The 20,742-nt window shown below is 48.0% G+C and overlaps 2 protein-coding genes across 8 annotated transcripts in view; one reads left to right on the top strand and one right to left on the bottom strand.

Moving 5' to 3' along the window:
* The window catches only part of KLHL18 (kelch like family member 18), a 28,504-nt gene extending 25,286 nt beyond the window's left edge, over nt 1–3,218 (bottom strand). The window contains exon 1 of one of the 2 annotated variants that reach the window (XM_042802255.1): nt 3,001–3,218. In XM_042802255.1, the coding sequence (XP_042658189.1) occupies nt 3,001–3,144 (144 nt within the window). In that variant the 5' untranslated portion in view covers nt 3,145–3,218. The remainder of the gene's footprint in view (nt 1–3,000) is intronic. The other variant, XM_042802256.1, reaches the window with a different exon arrangement.
* KIF9 (kinesin family member 9) overlaps nt 683–20,742 on the top strand; it is a 32,758-nt gene continuing 12,698 nt past the window's right edge. For 3 of the 6 annotated variants that reach the window (XM_032987038.2, XM_042802254.1, XM_042802253.1), the window contains exons 1-16: nt 683–1,968; nt 6,059–6,203; nt 7,316–7,416; nt 8,052–8,217; nt 8,352–8,458; nt 8,937–9,149; nt 10,942–11,025; nt 11,146–11,238; nt 11,953–12,100; nt 12,952–13,016; nt 14,118–14,195; nt 15,575–15,643; nt 16,085–16,189; nt 17,601–17,656; nt 19,107–19,197; nt 20,281–20,405. In XM_032987038.2, coding sequence (XP_032842929.1) covers nt 7,321–7,416; nt 8,052–8,217; nt 8,352–8,458; nt 8,937–9,149; nt 10,942–11,025; nt 11,146–11,238; nt 11,953–12,100; nt 12,952–13,016; nt 14,118–14,195; nt 15,575–15,643; nt 16,085–16,189; nt 17,601–17,656; nt 19,107–19,197; nt 20,281–20,405 — 1,496 coding nt within the window. In that variant the 5' untranslated portion in view covers nt 683–1,968; nt 6,059–6,203; nt 7,316–7,320. Of the gene's footprint in view, nt 1,969–3,252; nt 3,316–6,058; nt 6,204–7,315; nt 7,417–8,051; nt 8,218–8,351; nt 8,459–8,936; nt 9,150–10,941; nt 11,026–11,145; nt 11,239–11,952; nt 12,101–12,951; nt 13,017–14,117; nt 14,196–15,574; nt 15,644–16,084; nt 16,190–17,600; nt 17,657–19,106; nt 19,198–20,280; nt 20,406–20,742 lie in introns of those variants that run through there. The other 3 variants (XM_042802252.1, XM_032987029.2, XR_006166238.1) reach the window with 3 other exon arrangements.

The following is a 20,742-nucleotide window of genomic DNA, read 5'->3' as shown; positions in this document are numbered from 1 at the left end:
CTCTTAATCGCGTTTAAACCCAGCTGCTGTACGCTGCTGAGGCAGCACCATCTCCCGCAGAGCGGCGCGAGCTGCAGCGAGACGGTTTCTGAGAAAGGAGAACAAATTCTGCCCTTCCTATTTACTGAATGAATGCTCGCCTGGCTTTACGAGGGGAATAATTAAAACAAACAAACGAGAGTACCAACACTTCCTAACAATTTTAGGCCTGTTTGTACAGCAAACACTCCTGTGGGCTGGGAGAATCATTTACAGCCATTGACCCCAATGCTGATATCGGTAAAGAGGCCACTAAATCCTGAACTGTGCTGCAACAACGCGGCTTGCTCCTGCTTCAGCAGCCAGCTCGAACGCTGGTCACATCGGGAGGAATCCAAATCCAACTTCTGGCCCAAAGCAGTGTTTGGCAGCTTTACTTTATTGATGCGACAGCCTAAGAGTACTAGGATTAACAAAAAAAAAAAAAGAAAAAAAAAGGTCAACCAGCTGACTTCTTAGTGGGTCCTGATCCGTGTTGCACCACTGGTTTCCTTCAGGTATTGACTTCAAATGCTACTCAGTGCTTTTCCTACCTTCATTTTGGGTAGGAAGTATTCAACCATCATCCTTGCTAGACAACTCACTTTGCAGGCTCCTTCTGCATCACACTGGATTTACAGCTTCACCAACGCATGCCGGAAGCGTTCCTGAGCAAGGTCAGGGAAGAGCACGCTTTGCGTCAGTGCTGTTCGAGGTGGGTAACTGATTGAAAGCCACCTCCAAAGCCGAGCTAAGAAAAATTGCTTCTTAAACATTCAGCAGCTAGAGAAGACACCCTGTACTGAACAACAGGGAGGAAAGGCTTGGCTTGGATTCAGCAGGCTGCATTAATTCAATCGCCACGGGACATGCGAGAAATCTGCCGTCAAGAGGCAGAAGCAGCAAAGAGGTGGGATATTCTGACATGACGACTCAATACGAGAGAAATCAAACGAAGCACTTTGGATTCTGAGGCTGCATGAGGATGAGGGAAAGCTGGACTGTTTGAACCAACATTGAAACACACTGTCAGACCTCTGCCAAACGTATCAGTCCTTGTTGGGATCTCTCTTCAGTATAATAAAGCATTAAGCGGGCAGCAGAGAAAGCTAAGATTCGTTTTAAGAGCAACACAGACATCTTACTTAATAGATTTTAAACCTTTGTAGGGATGAAAGGCTCCGCAACTTCCCCAGATAGCAACAGTCCCTGGAACAAAATCTAATAAAAGGACAAAGAGGGAGCAGCACCAACACGGTGCCCTCATCCATAAAGGTGCCCAGCACCATCAGGGTGCTCATTCTGCCAGCTGGACTGGAGACCTCCTCCAGCCCTCAAGACTTTCAAAAGCTTTTCCCACTCTGTCACAGAAGATATACCAAGTGAGACATTTTAAAAGCACTTCGCTATGGTCAATCACCAGGAATGGAAACTTGTTCAGCAGAGTTTTGCAGGACAACGGTCTGGCATTTATTTGAGATAAGGCCAGGATCACACGCCTCGTCGTTGTTGTCTCCCTCCGGATCACGCAGAGCAGCCCAGCCCCAGGGAAAGGACCCACAGCGGGCTCACTACCATGATTCTGGAGACGTGGGACTCGCAGGACCTGAGCATCTCCTGCAACACAAAGCCACCTCGGTACTACAAAGTTTAACTCTAATCAAATGGCTCTCCCCACCACAAATCAGTTTTGCCACAGAATTCCCTCAGGTTACGGCACAACCTATCGCAGATACCACGTCTTGGAAGGTAACAACCTCTGCCAAGGAGGATCAGCGCACGGCTGTGCTCTTCGCAACAAGCATTTCAGCCTGCCCTCTTTCTGGGAGGCTACAGCTGATCTACGGGGACGAAGCAGCCCCACGTAGCCCAGGGGTGCACCCCAATCACGCACCCCGTGGTCTCCACAACAGGCACAACCCTCACCAGCTCCTTCTTCAGCAGCAGGAGGTAGGTGAAAAGTTTCAGCATGAGTAGGCTGGGAAACACCTTCATGTTTAATTAAACTTCAGAGTTAATTCTGGAATGACTCAACCAAACCTAGGAGTTGCACGTCACACCCACTTCACAACAAACTCCTCTGCCCGTGAGCTCCTGGTCTGAAGGATTCCAGCATCTCCTGCTCAGTGCTGGCCACTCTCAAAACCCTTCCAGCCCAGCCCCGCTGAGCCAGGCACACAATCCTGAGGATTTACCAAGATTATAGATTATTTCTTTGATGTAAGAGAATGGCTGTTCTTAAAAGATAAAGGTTTCCTAGGGAAAAGAACTCTTCTCCCACAGGTTGGAGCAGAGGTTGGTCCGTAAACATGCATCAACCCCATCCACAGAGTGACCTCCCAAACCACTCCTCAGTGCTGGGACTGCCACCGAAATGCAGGGGGGGGTCTGGGGTATGCCGTTTGCTCCCAAAACATTTTCTTGAACCGTCCTGCCTGGCTGACGGAAAAAACCACAACGGCTCCATCTGGCTCTCGGTGCCCGGGGTGAGGCACAGCACCAGGGCTGGGGTGTCATCAGCACGTCCCAGCCTGGGCTGGGGGTGCTCAGCACCCCCCTTCCCCCCCCCCCCCCCCAAGGGGCCCTCACAGAGCCCCTTCCCCAGGGCTGGGGAGGCCCAACACCCCCTGATACCCCACCAAGGGGGTTGGGGGTGGTTGTGTCTCAGCACCAACCTTCTCCGCTCCCAAAAGCCACGGGAAGTGTGTGTGGGGGGCGACACCCTCAGCTCCCCCTTCTCCCCACCCAAGGGGCTGGGTGGGGTGTCCTCAGCCCCCCTCTCACCCCCCACCAAAGGGACCCTCAGCTCCCCCTCACTCCCCACCAAAGACACCTGAGGGGACCCCAGCTGCCTCCTTCTCCCCAACAAAATGACCGGGGCGGGGGGATTCCCTCAGAGACCGGCCGGGTCCCTCAGCTCCCCCTCAGAGACCTGGGGGGGGGGGGGGGGGTCCCCCCCCTCCCTCAGGGGCCGGGCCGCACCTTGAGGGTCACGTCGCAGAGCTTGCCCTGCCGCCGGATCTCCCCCATCACGCCGTAACCGCGGCTGGGCAAATCGCCCACCGAGAAATGCACCAAATCCTCGGGGTCCAGCTCCGGTTCGGCGGCCGCCGCCGTCTCCAGCATCTTCCCGGCCGCTCCCCGCCCGCGCTTCGCCTCCCCCGCGCCTTGTCCCCGCCCGGCCGCCGTAGCGCGGCCTCTCCCCCCTCTCCCCTCCCTTCACTTCCGCCTTCCTCCACTTCCGGGAGCGGCCGGAAGAGACGGGTGCCATGGCAACGGCGCCCCGCGGAGGCGGAGGTAGGTGCGGGGCGGCCCCGGGGGTCCACCCCCTCCTCAGGGCCTGGCCGGCCCCCGCCTCGCCCGGCAGTGTGGTTCTCCGCAGCCCGCATCAGCCCCGCGGGGCTCGGCCCCTCCTTCCTCCAGCCCCCGGCCCCCTCATCCCCGAGCTCCGTCCCCTTCCTCCAGCCCCCGTCTCTCTCCAGGCCCGGCCCCCTCATCCTCTTCCTCCAGCGCCCATCTCCCTCCTCCAGCCACCGTCCCCATCATCTCCTGGCTTCGTCCTCTTCCTCCAGCCCTTGCCCCCCGTCATCTCCAGGCTTCGTCCCCTTCCTCCAGCCCCCATTTCCCTTCTCCAGCCCTCGTCCCCATCATCCCCAGGCTTCATCCTCTTCCTCCAGCCCCCGTCCCCCTCTAGGCTTGGTTCTCTTCCTCCAGCCCCCGCCTCCCTCTTCCAGCCCCCCATCTCCCTCTTCCAGGCTACATCCCCATCATCTCCTGGCTTCATCCTCTTCTTCCAGCCCCTGTCCCCCTCATCCCTAGGCTTCATCCTGTCTCCCTCCTCCAGCCCTTGTCCCCATCATCCCCAGGCTTCGTCCCCTTCCTCCAGCCCCCATTTCCCTCCTCCAGCCCTCGTCCCCATCATCCCCAGGCTTCATCCTCTTCCTCCAGCCCCCGTCCCCCCTCTAGGCTTGGTTCTCTTCCTCCAGCCCCCGCCTCCCTCTTCCAGCCCCCGCCTCCCTTTTCCAGCCCCCATCTCCCTCTTCCAGGCTACATCCCCATCATCTCCTGGCTTCATCCTCTTCTTCCAGCCCCTGTCTCCCTCCTCCAGCCCTTGTCCCCATCATCCCCAGGCTTTGTCCCCTTCCTCCAGCCCCCATTTCTCTCCTCCAGCTCCCATCCCCCTCATCCTCTTCCTCCAACCCCCGTCCCCCTCCAGGCTTCATCCTCTTCCTCCAGGCCCCGTCCCCCTCCAGGCTTCCTCCTCTTCCTCCAGCCCCCCCTCAGGTGATGTCTCCACAGTCCTCGCTCTCCCTCTCGCCGCCCCTCAGGACCTTGTCTCCCCAACACCTCCAACCCCCCGTCTGTTAAAACACGGATGACCCTTTCCCTGTCCCCCCAGTCCCCCTCAGGCCACCTTCCTTTTGCCCTTATCCCCAGCAAGCCAGGCGGTGGGCACGGCTGCCCACGGCACTCCCCATTTTCTCTGTTATTCTGCCCATTCTTACACCCCCCCATCCCACCTTTTCTCTCACCTCGTTACCGCCGCACCCGTGCCACCAGACACCTCACATCCCACCTTCTCTGGCTGGTTTGCACGCAGCTGGGAAGGCAGAAGGTAACTGGGGGCTGCTTCTCCCCCGTTCTCCGTGGGGTGGAGGTGATGCTGGGGCAGAACTGGACTTTTGGTGGCCAACTGAATGGGTTCAGACCTCAAAGCATCACCGGAGTTTGAAATCCAGGGGCTGCCTCACAGTCAACCCCCCGCCAAGCACCTTTGCCTCCCCAGTTTTCCTCTCATGTTTAGGACAAAGGGGAATGGTTTTCAACTAAAAAAGGGTGGATTCAGACTAGATCTAAGGCAGAAATTGTTCCCTGGGGGTGGGGAGGCGCTGGCCCAGGGTGCCCAGAGCAGCTGTGGGTGCCCCCTCCCTGGAAGGGTTCAAGGCCAGGTTGGACGGGGCTGGGAGCCCCCTGGGCTGGGGGAAGGGGGCCCTGCCCTGGGCAGGGAGTGGGACTAGATGATCTTTAAGGTCCCTTCCAGCCCAAACCATTCCATGATTCTATTCTATGATTCTGTGATTTGGCCCACGCTTTTATCTGTCCATGGTGGATAAGCTCGGGTCTCTCAGGTGGAACCGAAACCCACGCTTCACTGCTCAGGGAACACATTTCTGTGCCAATCAGCCCCAAAATCCCCATCTAAAATTTCCCTTTGGCACTAATCTTTGTGGGGGTGTGTTGGTGTCTGCCTCCATTGCAGAGACAACCATGTTTCCATTAATTCTGAGCACAAATAGCCCATTAGTCTTGAGACTAATTAGTGGGGGAGTTCTGCTGGCTTCAGCTGCTCTATGAGGAGGGACCAAGGAACTTGAGTTTGGCACCTTGTCACAAAGAGCTTCAAAACCAACAGCCCGAGCTGTGAATTGTGATTTGCTTTGCTTTCTTGGTTTCCATGATGGGCACAAAAAAACCCCAATTAAAAGTCAGATTGGCTGGATGTTTGGGGTGTTGGTAATGAGCTGGAGAGCTTTTGGTCTCCACGCTGTTGGTTAGGAGGTGGCCAGAGAGGTGTTTCCCTGTTGCCTTCCCATTTTCTAATGTGTTAGTAAATACTCCCAGGAGGAATTGCTTTTGTCCCAACATCGAACAATGGCCATTGTTACAGTGAGGAAAATTCCACTCATTTGGAAGTTGTTCCTTCTCCCTCTGATTCACATTAGAGTTTTTGCCAAAAATTTTCCCTTGCTCTTTTTTCCTGCAGCTTTGAAGAAATAAGGCACACACCCCTCCAACGCTGGGTTATTTTTGTGTGGCAGAGTTTTGTGATCTATAACAATCCCCACAAATGGATGAGCAGCATTTCCACGCTGGCTACCAACTTTAAAACCTTGTGCCTGTTCCATTTTGCTTGTACCTGTGCTGCTCCTGCCTTTACGCAGCACTAGCAAATATTTTGGCAGCTGTCTGTGCGTGTCATTTAGAGGCAATCCTTATGGTAATGTCTGTGCAATTCTTTATCACTGTGTTTTTTTCACAGATCGTTTACTTGAAGACTTTCCCTGATACTGAAGAGATTATGGTCATGGTAACCCAGCATTATTTTGGATTCTACAGTGGGCATTTCGTTGTCATCGCTGCGGTCGTCTAGGAAAAGGACAAGACTCCCACGGGACCTTTACCAGGTAGTTGTTCAAATGTTTGACTCTAGTTTAAATAAAGAGAAGTCTTGGTTTGGCTCCCATCTCTGTGTTTCTTTTTAGAGCAGTTGCATCAGATACAGTGAATAAAAATACTTAATATGCAAGAGATAGAAAAGATCCAGTCTGAAACTAGAAGTTGTTGCTAGGTATTATGCATTTATGGAGCACGGGCTGTCTGTAGGAAACAGTTGACAGAAAACATAGGATCTGTGTGTTCCAGGGATTTAAAAATACTCAGCGTGTGTTTCTGAGGTGGGGCTTTAGCAGCTGGATGTATCCCCTGAGCCCTCCTCGGGTGGGTTTTAGTCATCAGATCCTCTACCCTTGCTGGATACTGACAGTGACTTACTCAGTCGGCACTGACCCGAAGAACAACACAAGAATTTCACCAGGAGTTGTCAGGCACATGACTTTTTTTCTTCCAGAAACTTTAGGATCAGGTGTTCATTAAGAACTTAAAAATCTTTCTGCATACCAGTGTAAAAAAAGGGTTATAGAGATAGGAGAAATGCATATTCAGTACAGACTGTAAACAAGGTAATTGCCGCTCGGAGCGTTGGAAACGTTGGCATACCAACAGGCTGCACGGTCCCTTGCAGAGCTGTTGAGCTCTTTGGGGCTTGGTTTCACCTGTAGCACATCTTACTTGAAGCCTCAGGAGCTTGAAACATGGTTCTGGATGAACTGACTTTATAAAAGAGGAGGCTGTGTGTGCCTTCACACACAGAAAACACTAGACAAAAGAAAATCCATCCCATATTCCTCCAATTATTTTGCTTTACATGGCTAGGAGGAAGAAAAGCTTGTGTTTTCAAACACTAACGTGCCTGATAAACAAGAGGAAATCATGGTCAGTAAGACCCTTCTCTTTTTACATGCTCAGTTTTCTGAGCAGAACAATACTGTAAAGAATTTTCAGCAACTGCTTGCCCACGGTTGCTTTTAATAAAGACTAGAAACTGCAGCTGAACATTTATCAACACTTTATTTTTAAACTTGACTACTCTGTAGCTTGCCTTTTCATCACAAATAACATTGCATTTCATTTTAGGGGATGCAATATTGTTGATTTTTCCTTTTTTTTCCCTCTCTAGTTAGAATGGATGCAGTAGAAAAGAGAGTCCATACATTTGTGCGAGTCAAGCCAACAGCTGATTTTGCTCAAGATATGATCAAATTCGGGCCAGACAACAAGGTAGAGAAAAAGGCATTGCAAGTGTGAAAGGTTTGGAATTTGATTTCGGTTTTGCCCACAGAAATACGGAATTCTTCCATTCCTTATGGCCATACAGAACTCTTTGGTGCACGTTGGTTCATGCGTTCCCGCGTGCGGTTCTCCTCTGCGCTGACAGTGGCTCGTGGTTTTGTATCAGCCAGTGTGACTATGGAAAATACACTTTCTGTGCTGCATCACTAGCGGAAATCCTCGAAAGGACTGGGACTCTGACTGGTCCTTCATCAATTCCCAGTGGTAACCCCAGTTCCAACCTCGGAGGGCTCCCTGTGGTACAGTCTATTTCTATTCCCCCATTATGGAAGTTCTTCCCTTCACCTTCTCTTGCTTAATTAATAATTTCCCTGAGACATGAAATCAGACGCGTCGCTGAAAGGTAAACAGATGAGCTTAGCCACATTTCCTTTTTTTTTAGAATATCTATTACCAGAAAATACCATCAAGGTCAGTAAGATAATTATTCGTGCTCCATTTTCTACTTACCTCCAGGCCTTCAGTGTTTTGGTTTTTTGTTGTTTTTTTTTTTTTTTTCAGTGAATAACTGCTGAAACTCTTCACGGCTATTGAAGTTATCTTCATCTCTTTTTGGGTTTCAGAGCATAGATATATACATTAAAAAAGATGCCAAGAAAGGAGTTGTGAATAACAAGCAGACTGACTGGTCCTTTAGACTCGATGGTGTCCTTCACAATACCTCCCAGGAACTGGCTTATGAGACCGTGGCTAGGAAGTTGGTGTCCGAAGCTTTAATTGGCTATAACGGTAATTTGCCGCTATTTTCATCGTTTTGATAAGTGGAGACTTGATCTGAGGGAGAGATCCCTTTGATGTTCCGTCTGAGAAATGCAGCGCTTCCCCCCCCTGAGCTGATTCTTTTGCTTTTGAACCTTTTCTAGGCACGATAATGTGCTATGGCCAAACGGGGGCTGGTAAAACTTACACGATGACGGGAGCAACTGCCGAGTACGAGCACCGAGGAATCATACCCCGAGCTCTGCAGCAGGTACTGGATTTGAAAAGAGACTGGAAGAAATAAGGAAGACATCTCTTGTATCAGCTCTTGCTGATACTCATAAAAATGTTTTAACGCAGTGAATATCTTTTAGATTGATCTCTGCCAGGCCTTTTCTTTTTTTTTTTTTTTTTATTATTATTATCCTAACGATAGGAGGAATCCTGTCGTTATGCTTTATTGTCATTTGCAGAGGTTGTTCCTGTTTGATTCTACCAGCTCACAGAAAGCACTCGCCGCTTCCCAGATGTTAGTGGGCTTTCAAAAGTGGTGTTTTCAAAACTAGCATTTTGCCAAATCGTATTAAAACCGTTGACTTAGCCCTGTCAGCCTTCAGGCAGCCACGGCACCGAATTAGCGACACGCACGCTCAGAAAGTTATAAACAGCTTTTCTGGGAAGTCATAAATAGCTAATCATTTAGTTGGTGGACTAGAAGTGCCACTGATGAACTCTTTGTCTTTGTCTAGGTCTTCAAAGCAGCTGCGCATTCCGTCAGCGTCCGTATATCCTACCTGGAAATCTACAATGAGACCCTGTTTGACCTTCTGTCCACCATGACAAGCACTGGGACCAGCGACGTGCCGATGGCTGTAGTGGATTGCCCCCAGGGTGTTTACGTGAAGGGCTTGTCTATACATTCAGTTAGCCACGAGGAAGATGCTCTAAATCTCCTTTTTGAGGCAAGAGAAAACAAATACTGCACTTCGTCTGATTGTATTGGCTTAGCGGAGGGAGGAGGCAGTAAAGCAGGATTCAACCCTCTCTCTTCTCTTTATTGTGGGTAGAAAACTGGTAATTCTTTGTAGCCCATGTTCTTGCAAGAAAAATATCCCTGGCACGCTGATTCTGGAAGATCTCTGTGAAGAAACCCTGTTTTTAGTGTGCACCAGAGCAAGTCAAGTGATGGAGGAAATACAGGGGTGTGATCACAGGATGTAGTAGCACTGGAAATTCCAGGCAGCCCCAGAATAGTGAAGGCAGCCACAGAAACTGCTTTCATATCAAAAGGCTCGTCTGAAACACCAGCCACCTCACCGGCCCCTTCGTCAGTCCGAGATCCCAGACAGCCCAAAAGATTTGTTTTCATTACCCTGCTTATCACGTAAGGGTGTCAGTGAGTGACTTAGTACAAAGTGTAGAATTTTGGGGATCCTTTTAGACCCACCAGCTGACCGACACTGGCTGGAATTTCTTCCTAAAAAACACACCTGCCTGTCCTAGCTATGTCAGTGCTCCAAAAAAAGAGTTACCAGCAACATCTTTGGCAGATGGTTTGGGGTGGTCATGGCACGGGTACTGCTAGTCAGATTTTACAGCAGGGACGTTCACACAGTGGATTAGATGTGTGAAGGGAGTTTTCTTACTTATACCTGCATCTATCTTTTATTTGTAGGTGCTTTAGTTCGTAAGGAAAACACGAATAAATAACAGGCAGGAAGCATATTCTTACCGGGAGCCATCTGGTGTCCTTAAAATCTCTCACTTGCCTTTTTAATTGTGGGACTGTGGTGTCCTAAGCCAAGCTCTCAGAAACTCCCGTTTTCTTTTCAAAGAGTAGGAGGATGATGATAACGCAGCTTAACTTGAGCTCCGTTGGCAGAAGAAGAGCAGATGATGCCTGGGGATCCGTTCAGGTCCTCGGATGAGCTCTGCCTGTGGTTCTCGTTTCACCGAGAAAGCTCCAGGCCTTGAGGAGGCTGCCCACTACGCTGGCCCTCTTCGTTGGTGGGGTGGGCTTGGTAATATTTACCCAGAGCTCTTCACCTTCCTTCTCGCTCTTGGATTTACACTCCCTGGTGTGGAGCCAGCCACTGACCTTCCAGCTCTCAGAGGTCGTTGTCTTTGAGACCACTCCATTGCGAAACCTGTGGACAAGTGCATTTCTGTGCTGCAGAGCCTTCTGTTTCCTTTTCTGCCTTGCCAGCCTGGCAGCACAGCGCTGTGATAGACTGGCACTCCTAACAAGCAGTTGCAAAGTCATTTCCAATATTTCTTTCTTTTCCTGTAAGTGGGGATTACAAACCTGTGGCTATCCTATGTGTGAGTTTTCTATGGCATTTGAAGCTTGGGGAGCTCTTTGGTTTTCGAGTCGTCAAGAAACTGAAACAGCCAGGGAGGTATTGCCTCTGAGCCAGCCTCGCCTGGCTGTTCCTCAAAAAGCCACAATTCTGTGAGCTGAGCTTTGAGAATAGAAGTGCAGATAATACCTTTTACCGGAGACCGCATTATTACAGTAAACACTGACCTTTACCAACCGCACCGTGAAATGCTTTGAGAGGCTTTTGAGTAAGGCAGCGAGGCACACGTGGTGAGCTGCTGCCCTGACTGCTCTAACCAACTGATGGGTGTTACAAGCTCTGCAGAGCGAAGGGCGAGCCACTGTTTATTGAACGCTGTGGATTTCTAATTTTCCTATATTCTACCAGTGCAGAGGTTTAAAAACGCCGTCTTGAATTTGGTCTTCATTTGCAGGGCGAGACCAACAGAGTGATAGCAGAGCACACGCTGAATAAGAATTCATCCAGATCCCATTGCATCTTTACTATTTATATTGAGGTAAGAGCTCCAGCAGTTTTTCTAGGGGCTCAAACGGCTGAGGATCTTTACATGTCTGTTTTTTATTGTCTTTCGGTTTTGCCTCCTGTTAAGTACAATTTATATTCTTTTCTCCCTCAGTCTCGTTTCAGAGTCTTCTCAGATGTCAAATGCATTAACTCTAAAATCAACTTAATAGATCTGGCAGGCTCAGAGAGGCTGAGCAAGACCAGAGTAAGTAATGGAAGAAATATTTCAGTGAAGAGTCTAGTAATCAACACGGTGGAGCTGAAAGTACAGGTTTTCCCCACGGCAGAATTCAGCCTGTGAGAAATAGGAGAGACTGTGACAAATTGTAAGCCACATTATCACGTCAGAGGGGGCTCAGTTGTTTGCAGCTGCTGTGTATCATTTCTGAGTCTGCAGGTATGTGACCCCCATCCTGCCTGTGCCTTCCAACCTGACCCAGGCTCAGTTAGTTAATTTGAGTCAATAATTTCTCCACAAAAGAAAGGGCCAGAGCCATCAGGTATTACGACAAAGAACCTCTGATTTTCCTCTTCATGAGTGACGATGCAAATTCCCCCACTTCTGGTCACAGCAGGCAGAGTGTGGAAACTTTCGTAGAGCATTAGGGCTCGAACCTCATGCCCCATGTGACATTCTGTATTGATGAGAACAGAAATCGCGTCACTTGCGACAAATACATCATTTCCCCCTTGGGAAGGAAAGCCAGTGGTCCTGCTGGACTTGTCATGAAAAACTGAGGTCTCTGAAAATTAGTTTTCAAGCTGAAGAAAGCTCTAGATCATTGGTTTATTGGGTCTGGATTAGATCCTTGCCCTCACAGTCGAGCAGAGTTGTGCCCTCGGTAAGGAATACGCTCTCTTCTGCGGTTCGGCCAGGATCACGTGTTGTGGAAGCTTTGCCTTTTCATCCTCATTACAGTCTGAAGGCCAGGTTCTGAAAGAAGCCACGTACATCAACAAGTCTCTGTCGTTCCTTGAGCAACTCATCATTGCCCTGGGTGATCCTAAGAGGGACCACATCCCCTTCCGGCAGAGCAAGCTCACTCACGTTCTCAAGGACTCGCTAGGTAAGAGCTGTGCGTTACAGCAGCCCCAGACAGCTCCTAGAAAATTGTTTCAGTGAGCATATGGAGTCCTCAGGCCATAACTTATAGGGACGTGGAACTCATCGGTGCTCAAAGGATGTCTGGTTTTCCTCATCAAATCAAACAGCAGGCGCAGGAGACGGTACAAAGCCCACACCAATTGAGCCAGTAGAAATTCACCAAACCTTAGTTAGAATATTTTAAAAAAAAAAAAAAAAAAAAAAAAACACCAGAAAAAAAGCCCCCAGCGCGCCACGAGCCTTTTCAGATGCTCCTGCTTTGGCATCAGGCTACGGATGATAAACCCAAAGCTGTGGTGCATCGGGAACCCCCGGGAAAGGCTGATGCTCTTGGGCTGCGGGCTGGAGGCACGGGAGAGGAAAGCAGCTGCAAACGGGCTGTAGACGTCGGTGTGGGGCAACCGGAGCCATCAGAAGTGAGAGTGACATTAGAGGCATTCCCAGCACGTGCCACGTGTTGCTTTTAGGAGAGACAGTGAGTGTGTCCTGCCAAGAGTTAGGCCAAGGGCTTTTAAAATCCTCTGCTCCGGTTTTCCTGATTTCAGGCATGTGCAGTTTGTATTTCCATCTTCTCACTGCATCATCGCCACACGAGACACACATTTTACCTTTATTCATAAGTCATTCCGTGCCACTGTGTTTCTGTACCCAGGGGAACTTTAGAGGGAAAGTTACAAACTGGCTGTGTTCTTTGTTGTTTCGCTTTCTCTTTTTCAGTCAACACATCATATAATACATTCCAGAAAAGGAAACAACAAAACCCCCCAAATTATATTCTTTATTTTTTAATTTTTAATTATTATTTTTTCCCAGGAGGAAACTGCAATACTGTCCTAGTGGCAAATATCTGTGGGGAGGCTGTGCATGTGGAAGAGACTGTAAGTTGAACTGATTTCTGCGGAATTAAAGTCATCTTCCTGCTACTGTTGGCTGTAGCTGGCTTTAAAGAATAGTCTCTGGAGGGCTATGGCAGGAGTCCCAGAGAAACATCCTGCCTAATTCATCAGAAACACTGGATAGCTCATCTTATCTCAAAGGCTCAGAAAACAAATTGCTTTCACCAATCAGCTTTGTGATGCAAACAGACGAGTGGTAGCTGGCCCAGGGGAAGATAAGAGCCTGAAATAGAGCAGGCACAAGCAGCTAAAATCTAAGCACGCTGGATAGCGTTAATTATTCCTGATGGTTCAACTCTACGAATGCGTTTGAATGGGTCATGGGGTGAGTGGAATTGCACCGGTTCACCTCAGAGCTGCTGAGCTGGCTTTCTGCTGGTTCAGGAATGAGGAGTGACCTCCTCGCAGTGAGGTTTTTCAACATGGGACGCGATGAAATCGGTGAAAGTCCCGCTGTGTGAGCGGGATCGACTTAACCGCATCTGTGACACAGAGGGGGGAAGCACTTTGAGCACTTTGCTCTTTGCCAAGAAAGTTTTACGTAGCAAAAAAAAAAAAACAAAAAACAAACCGTAACCACAGACACCTGTTATACAGTTGTCTTCAAGGCAGAGTTGTTTTTATCATCTCCTTGTGTTCCTACAGTGTCTAGAAGCTTGTAATATTTCTGAGGAGGCGGCTGCTATGCTTTGCATCAGGAGGAGGATTTTCAGGCTGCAGGGGCTTGCTCTCCAGAGAGCCCAGCTACAGGAATAAAGCTTGAAGGCCGCTGACGTGTAATTTGGAGTTTTTAGTGATTAGAAATGGGAGTGGGTATTTTTGAGGTCGCAGCTCCGGTACACAAAGAGCCGTACACACACCGAGCAGAAAAGAGAGACATCATCTGAGCTGGCTAATCACATAGAGGCCAGTGAGCACTGGAAGATACACTCGTGGAATGAGAAATCCTATACTGCTCCCTGCAGTTAGATAGCTTTTTCTATTTCTGTGTCCTGGGATCTGATATGATTAAGGAGGAACAGATTATGAAAGTTATATCCTTGCTAATAGCTCTTTCAGTTACTCCAAACCCATGTTTTTCAGTTGTCTTCTCTTCGTTTTGCTACCAGAATGAAATGGATCACAACTGAGCCAGTTATCAGTGAGGCATATGACCGAGAGGTATGTGGAGAAGGGGAATGGAAGACGGCATATTTTCTCAGGTTCATTAATATTTAGAATAATGACCTTAAAAACCAGAGGGAAATTTGGTAGCTTAATGAATTACCTCCCATCAGCCAGGCTGACACTTGCTAAATTCAGGTGTGTGATAATACGGATTAGTATGAAACTTTTTTCATTGATATTTCATTACAGTTACCTTGAATATGCTAGAGGGTACAGTCATGCAGATGGTCACATCTTCCCTGACACATGGTAATTCTTTCAACTGCATGCACACGAGTCCTTAATTTTTCTGCTAAGATTCACCTCTTAGTGTTGCGGACTGCTCTCCCAGTATATGGGGAAATCATCTCCAGTCCTACCTGCAGCTTTACACAGCATTAGCCCCGTTGCTGCTGGTCACAGAACATTTTTGCCACAATTACAAAACTTGTTTAAACAAGGACATAATTCAGAGAAAATTATCATAGTGTTTTAAATGTCCTGAGTGCATTTTCACAGCCGAAACAGAGCTGGCAGCAGTAAATGCTCTATGAATTACTGATGGCCCAGAGAACAAGTTTAGAGTTATCTGACCTGTAACACACGTGGTGTGTGAGAGCCCAGCTGTATTTCATGGTCTGATCTCACTGGCAAGCAGAGAAACAGCTGGGGAGTTTCCTCCAAGAGCTTCCAGAAGAAGCTGTGCAACAAGCTGTCTTTTCCTCTCGGGCCCCTTTCATTTTTGTCGAGGTGTATGGAGTGGAAAAAGAGTAGCTGGAAGAGTGGTGTTTAAGGAAGCTGTAGTGCTTTGATGCTCAACAGGTCACTTAAAAAGCAGCTCGGTATCCAGTTCTCACTGAATCCCAAGGAGATTTATGTGCCCGCACATTTCTGGAAACACATTCTGGATTGTGAACCCTTGATAATTCCACGTTATGGAGAAATTCAAATGCACTGCAAGAGAATCCCTCCTTTATTAAAGTTAATGTCAGAACTCCTACTAATTCAGTAAGGGTCAGAGTGGAAGCCTGCATACTTCTTTGCTTTCAAGATAATATCTCATAGTCCAGAACTTGACAGCCCCTACAGTACTAGATCAGGAAAGCATCAAATTAAAACCCAGGTGGCCCTTCTTCTGGCGGCTTAGGCCGACTCTGCAGGCACTACACCCGGGACACAACAGAAGCTGTCCTGTTGGAAGCTCATCAAAGGCAAAGTCATTTCCAGACCCACTACCTCCCCGATGCAAACCTGACAGCGAACCCCGGGGGAGCTGGTACCCAGCTGTGTGGGTCTGTAGCAGCCGGTTTAACGCTGCTTTTCAGCAGGTTTTGTTTTTTTTTTTTCTCCAAACAGTATTTAGTCCTTAGCTCACCCTTTTGTTTTCCTGCTAGGGGACAGTGAAGGCTTTGGAAAAGGAGATTATTCTTCTGAAGCAGGAACTGGCCATGCATGACAGCTTGGTAAGGAACAGACGGCAGCGACTTAGGCGGGACCTAGTTAAGGCTCTGTCATGATCTTTGTTTTGCAGTAGGATCAGCTAACTCAGCATCCAGTGTGACTGCATTCTTCCTTCTGCTTCCACCACTGCCTTTCGAGGTTTAGGCAAAGCTCTGAAGATTCCCTGCAGCGAGACTGTGTCGTAGCTTCAGTCTCCAGCCCCTGTAGGTGGTTTTTTTTTCAGACCCTTGAAGCTCTCCCCGTTTGATTGAAACGTGAAGGGGAATGCTTTGCTTTCAGCGTGCTCCCAAGTCCTGTGTCCTGTCGACTCGGAGGATGAGAATTTGCAGTCAGAAATTAAACATAAGGCTTCCCTGGGCACAGCAGAGCAACGTCAGGTGCTCACCGGACTAGTACTTGCTTAGCTTTTTGTAATTCACTCAGTTGTTCACCTTTTTTCTTAGGTAAATCGTTCGTTGGTGACTTATGACCCTCTGACTGACATCCAGATAGCAGAGATTAAGTCTCAAGTCCATAAATACTTAAGAGGAGCCATTGATGAAATTGATGTAAGTCGCTTTCTAGTGGAGAAGGACGTAAATACTGATTCCATCCCATTTTACTCCAAGACAGAGGCAATGAAAATGTCTTCTGAAGAGGCTGTCTTTAAAGTGCTACAGAATTGTAATTTATTTTTTTCTTGCACGTTAAGGACTGTCTCTTTGTTTTCATTCCATTTTTAATTTTTTGGAAGCTTGAGGAGACTTTTCCTCAGTCCTGAAACCCCTTGAATTGGTTTATTTGGAACTTCTTTAAAGAATTACTGCAAAAATTTTGCCCTGACGGTGTCAAACTAAATCTTTGGAAGGTGTGTTACCAAAATCTGCCCAGTCTCTTAGAGACAGGCTCAATAGGGTGGGGTTTCTCAACTTGAAACTACTCGCCGACAGTGAAATGATTGCAAAAAGAAATAGTAGAAGCCCTGTGTACACAAATATTCCTGTGGGGGCACACAAGAAAGCAAAAAAAAAAAATAAGAAAATGAAAGTCATAAATGCGCAGAGTTACTGTGAAGTTTTGTTTGGTTGTAAACAGAAGCCACTGTGACAGCAGCGCAGCGGTTGCTGGCAGACTGTTTTCCAAACAGTTAGATAACCCTTCAGTTTAAACAAACACTTGAGACACTCCCTGTTGTTTCGTGCAATCGTTATTTTCTCTCAAAGTGCTTTTTTTTACTGCTGCCAGCGGGCAGGAGTGGAGCGGAGTAAGGGCGGCCGGGAAGGTGGATTGTACCCGGCCTGCAAAACGTGATGTGGGGTGGGCCTGGGGCAGGGAAGGCAGAGGAGGGCTAAGGAGTTTCACACGGGGAAGGATGTCTCCAGTGGTCCTGAAGAATCTTTTAGGGAGAGGGTTGAGAAAAGAGGCGGTGTGTTTTATAGCTTAGTCCAGTCTTTTGCACCCTGCTCGGCTGCAGGCTGCCTGTTACTGTCCGTGCCTCGGCTCATCACCTCCAAAGCACAGAGAGGGGAATTGGCTCGACCGCACCGGTTCGTTATCGGGGGTGAGAGGACTGAAGATGGTGCTCTGGCAGCTCCGAGTACTCGGGCAGTCTCGGGCAGCAGCGAGCAGAGAAGTAGCATCATAATCCGCAAGGGCAGCAGATGCCATCTATGTCATTTGTAAAATTTTTATAAATAATTCATTACCTCGGTGGCTGCGCGCTCTGTGGGATTTACCACACTCTGTAGGATTCCTCTCTAAAAATCTCCTCAGAGCGAGCCACGTAGCCACCTCTACCCTGACTCTCAAGTGCAGGATGAAGGTGACTCTCAAGTGCAGGATGAAGGTAACTCTCTTTGAGTGTGGATACCCAGCACGTGGAAAGCAGAGTCCTCACAACCCAAAATATCTGAATCAATACAGTTGACCAGAGCGTAGAGATGCTTACCTGTATCTTCACTGTGTACATCTCTTCCTCAGATAGTGAACGTCAGGCAAGTCCAGGAGGTATTTAAGCAGTTCAAACTGATTGTGAGGTAAGATATCCAAGGTTGATGCATTTCACAATAAGGTTTAGAAATTCCACTGAGCTTTTGGCTGTGAATATCACACCATGACATAAGAGAAGAATCATTATGGAATACAGGGAATAACTTGTCACTGAAAACACAATTCTGGAGAAATTCAGCTGGCCTTTGCACACGAAGACTATTGCCTTTAACTTTCCAGTGCTCTTAAGTCACGTGCAAAGGCCTTTGATGGTAAACTTCGCTGATTAAAAAGTCTGCTTGACAAATACACCGTCACTGAGCATAAACTGTGCAGGATCCCTGATCGTGGAGCGTATCTCCATAGCGCAAGGCAGTCTGCAAACAGATCAACAGAAAAATCAAACTCTGGAGGATGAGGTGACATCAAGCGGTCTCACCGCACCAGCATCTAAAAGTAATCAGATTTTTTTTTTTTTTTTTTGAGATTATGGCAAAGGAAGGTCATCAAGAAATTGGGAGGAGCTTGGTAAGAAGGCTCTGTGGCTACTGCCAGGGAGGCGCGCTCTGATGTGCAGCGTGGGATGGGAGAACGCGCGAGAGTGGCTGTTAGGAAATGTCACCAGTGGATGATGAAAGTTGCTTTTTAGGCTGGGAAAGGGAATGACAGGCTGGAAAAAAAATCCTAAAAATGAGGAGAAGCAGCTTCCGTGTCATGAAGTGGAAGAGGACAAAGAAAAAAAAAAAAGGGTATTAGGGCAACCCACCCTGCCCCACCAACCTTTGCAGGGGTGCTCTGGCTGGGCAGCAGAGGTTGCTACTCACAGGAATGACGTTGGGATATTGCTGTAGAAAATCTGCCTGCCCTCGAGGAACTTGTGTGAGCACAAGTATCTGTGCTACACCATCAAACTGGGCAGTCAGGCTTTGCTGAGAGCCAAGACCAAAATGGGTTTCGTGGTAAAATTTCGCCTGATTTTTTTTTTTTTTTTTTTTTTAACTTGGGACTGCTTTTATTGGTTTGGAACACTTTAGTTTTAGTGGGCTTTAGTCTTTTTTAACTTGCAGATTCTCTAACGTTTTTCAGCCTAGTGTATTTAAGCTTACTGACAATGCTTTACTCATTCCCTTTCAGTGAAAAAAATCACTCAGTTTGAAAACCACTAGGTTAAAGTAAGGTGATGGAACTGAGCAGAGGTAATGTTTTTTGATCTGGACCATTAAAAGGTTATGCTAAGTATTAAAATAGCCATCAAAAATCTTCCATATCTAAGAGGCCTAAAGGGTCACTGTAGAAAAAGAAATGAAGAGGAGAGTGGATAAAGGTTACAGGGGTTATGGGGAAGAATAGAAGGACCACGGTGGGGTGTTTGGGAACGAGATCACAGCTAAAAAAGACGATTTTCTTTGGAAATCTGATATTGGCAGGCATCACAGGTTTTGCCATATGAAATAGTCCTCCTTGACCACCATGCTAAGGGGCTGTTTTCTCCCCTAGTCAACAGGAGCATGAAGTGGAGGCCAGATTACGAAGCAAGTACGCTCTGATAGACAAAAACGACTTCGCTGCTGTTGCTGCTGTCCGTAAGGTAATGCCTGGTGCTTGAGCCTGGCCCAGAATCCATCTCAGAATCAGCTCCTTTGCTGCCAAAATATGAATTGCCTCAAGCTCTCAACTTTTCCCTGTTGGAATCTGAAGCTGAAGAAATGTCAACGGGATGAGTGTGTCAAAAAACTTGCACAGAGCAGAGGCGGACCAGTTAACAAGGAGGCATTCATATCAGCAGAGGATTAGGCCCATTATCTGAACAGAATAATTTATTAAGTGGGAATGAAGAAAATATGAACTAGAAGGTGACCTGTCTGTCAGTCGGTTGTAGAAGGCAGGGTCAGATTGCCTGCCCCTGCTGAGTTCCCTCTTTTAAGCCTTATAATTTCTGGAGCAATGTAAATGTATCGTGTGTAAACCATAAATTCAGATGTGGACTCTATCTTACAGTTTATAATCTATTTTTCATTGCTTATTTCCGTTTGTGACATATTTTCTCTCTGAAGTGGTTGGCTCCTTGCCTTGGTTTTATCCAGTAAAGTGGATAAAATAATCATTAATTGTTATGCAGAGTCATATGCTTGTCCTATGGCTTAACTGAAGATGCTCTGAATTTTTTTGAAGAAAGGCACAAGGGAAGATGCAAAGCATTTGTGTAACGGCGAAGCACGTGGTCACTAACAGGCCTATTCAAGGCTTTATTTAAAGAAGTGGAAAACAAAACTGAAACCTGATTTGGGTAGATTTTAGTGCTTAATGGTGCCTCTGTTTTATGGTTGAGGCAACATGAGAAATAGTATAAGAGTTACCGTATATATCTTCACTAAATGAAGACTTCTGAGGGTGCTTTTATTTCTCTTGACACTAGACCCTAGTTATTCTCCCCCTAAGTGGCTGAAGCATTTGGCATATGAATTTGCGGATCGTTTTGGCCCTATTTTAGTTTTCACTTCACTCTTGTAGATGGATTTCCCTGAAGTACTTGGTGGTGTGTACAGACCTCTGGATTAGGTTGTGCAACAGGACGGAACAGCTGCTGGGCAAGGGCTGTATAGCTTTCGTGGTCTAGACAGCTACAGATCTCATGGTTCCTGGTCCGTGTTTTATTTCTTCCTGTTTCCAGGCAGGTGTGGTTGTTGCCGATGGCCATTTGGTGCGGGAAGAGGATGGAGTTGGGACTAGAACTGCTCCTTTTTCCTCCAGACATGGTGGGAAGAAGAAATCCAGGAAGAGCAATGAGCAGCCCAAGTGAGTTTAGCAGCCAGCCAGCTTTCCCTTTTCTCTGATAACGCGTCATGGTGGCGACTGCTTCTGGGCAAGGTGTGAGGAAAGCAGAGACGAAGCCGGCTTAACGGGTGTGTGGAAGCTTTGTGTTTCCTCAGGGGTGACGTTCCAGCGTAGTGCTGGAAGGGTGTGTGGTGTCCTTACGGCCAGCAGCTGCACCATCAGGAGGATGTCAGGGGTCTCTGTTATGGTCGGTCTCTCTTACTTAAATCTAAAAAAAGATTTACTGCAAACGGTTCACCTGTGTGTTACGGATGAACCAAGACCACAGAGCTCCCTCCGCGCAGGGCGTGAGCCGCGG

The sequence above is a fragment of the Tyto alba genome, unplaced genomic scaffold (assembly GCF_018691265.1).
Source record: "Tyto alba isolate M040663 unplaced genomic scaffold, T.alba_DEE_v4.0 Super-Scaffold_38, whole genome shotgun sequence".
Classification (NCBI taxonomy): Eukaryota; Metazoa; Chordata; class Aves; order Strigiformes; family Tytonidae; genus Tyto; species Tyto alba.
Note: the sequence above shows the minus strand (reverse complement) of the source record. Positions and strands in the feature narration are given on the sequence as shown.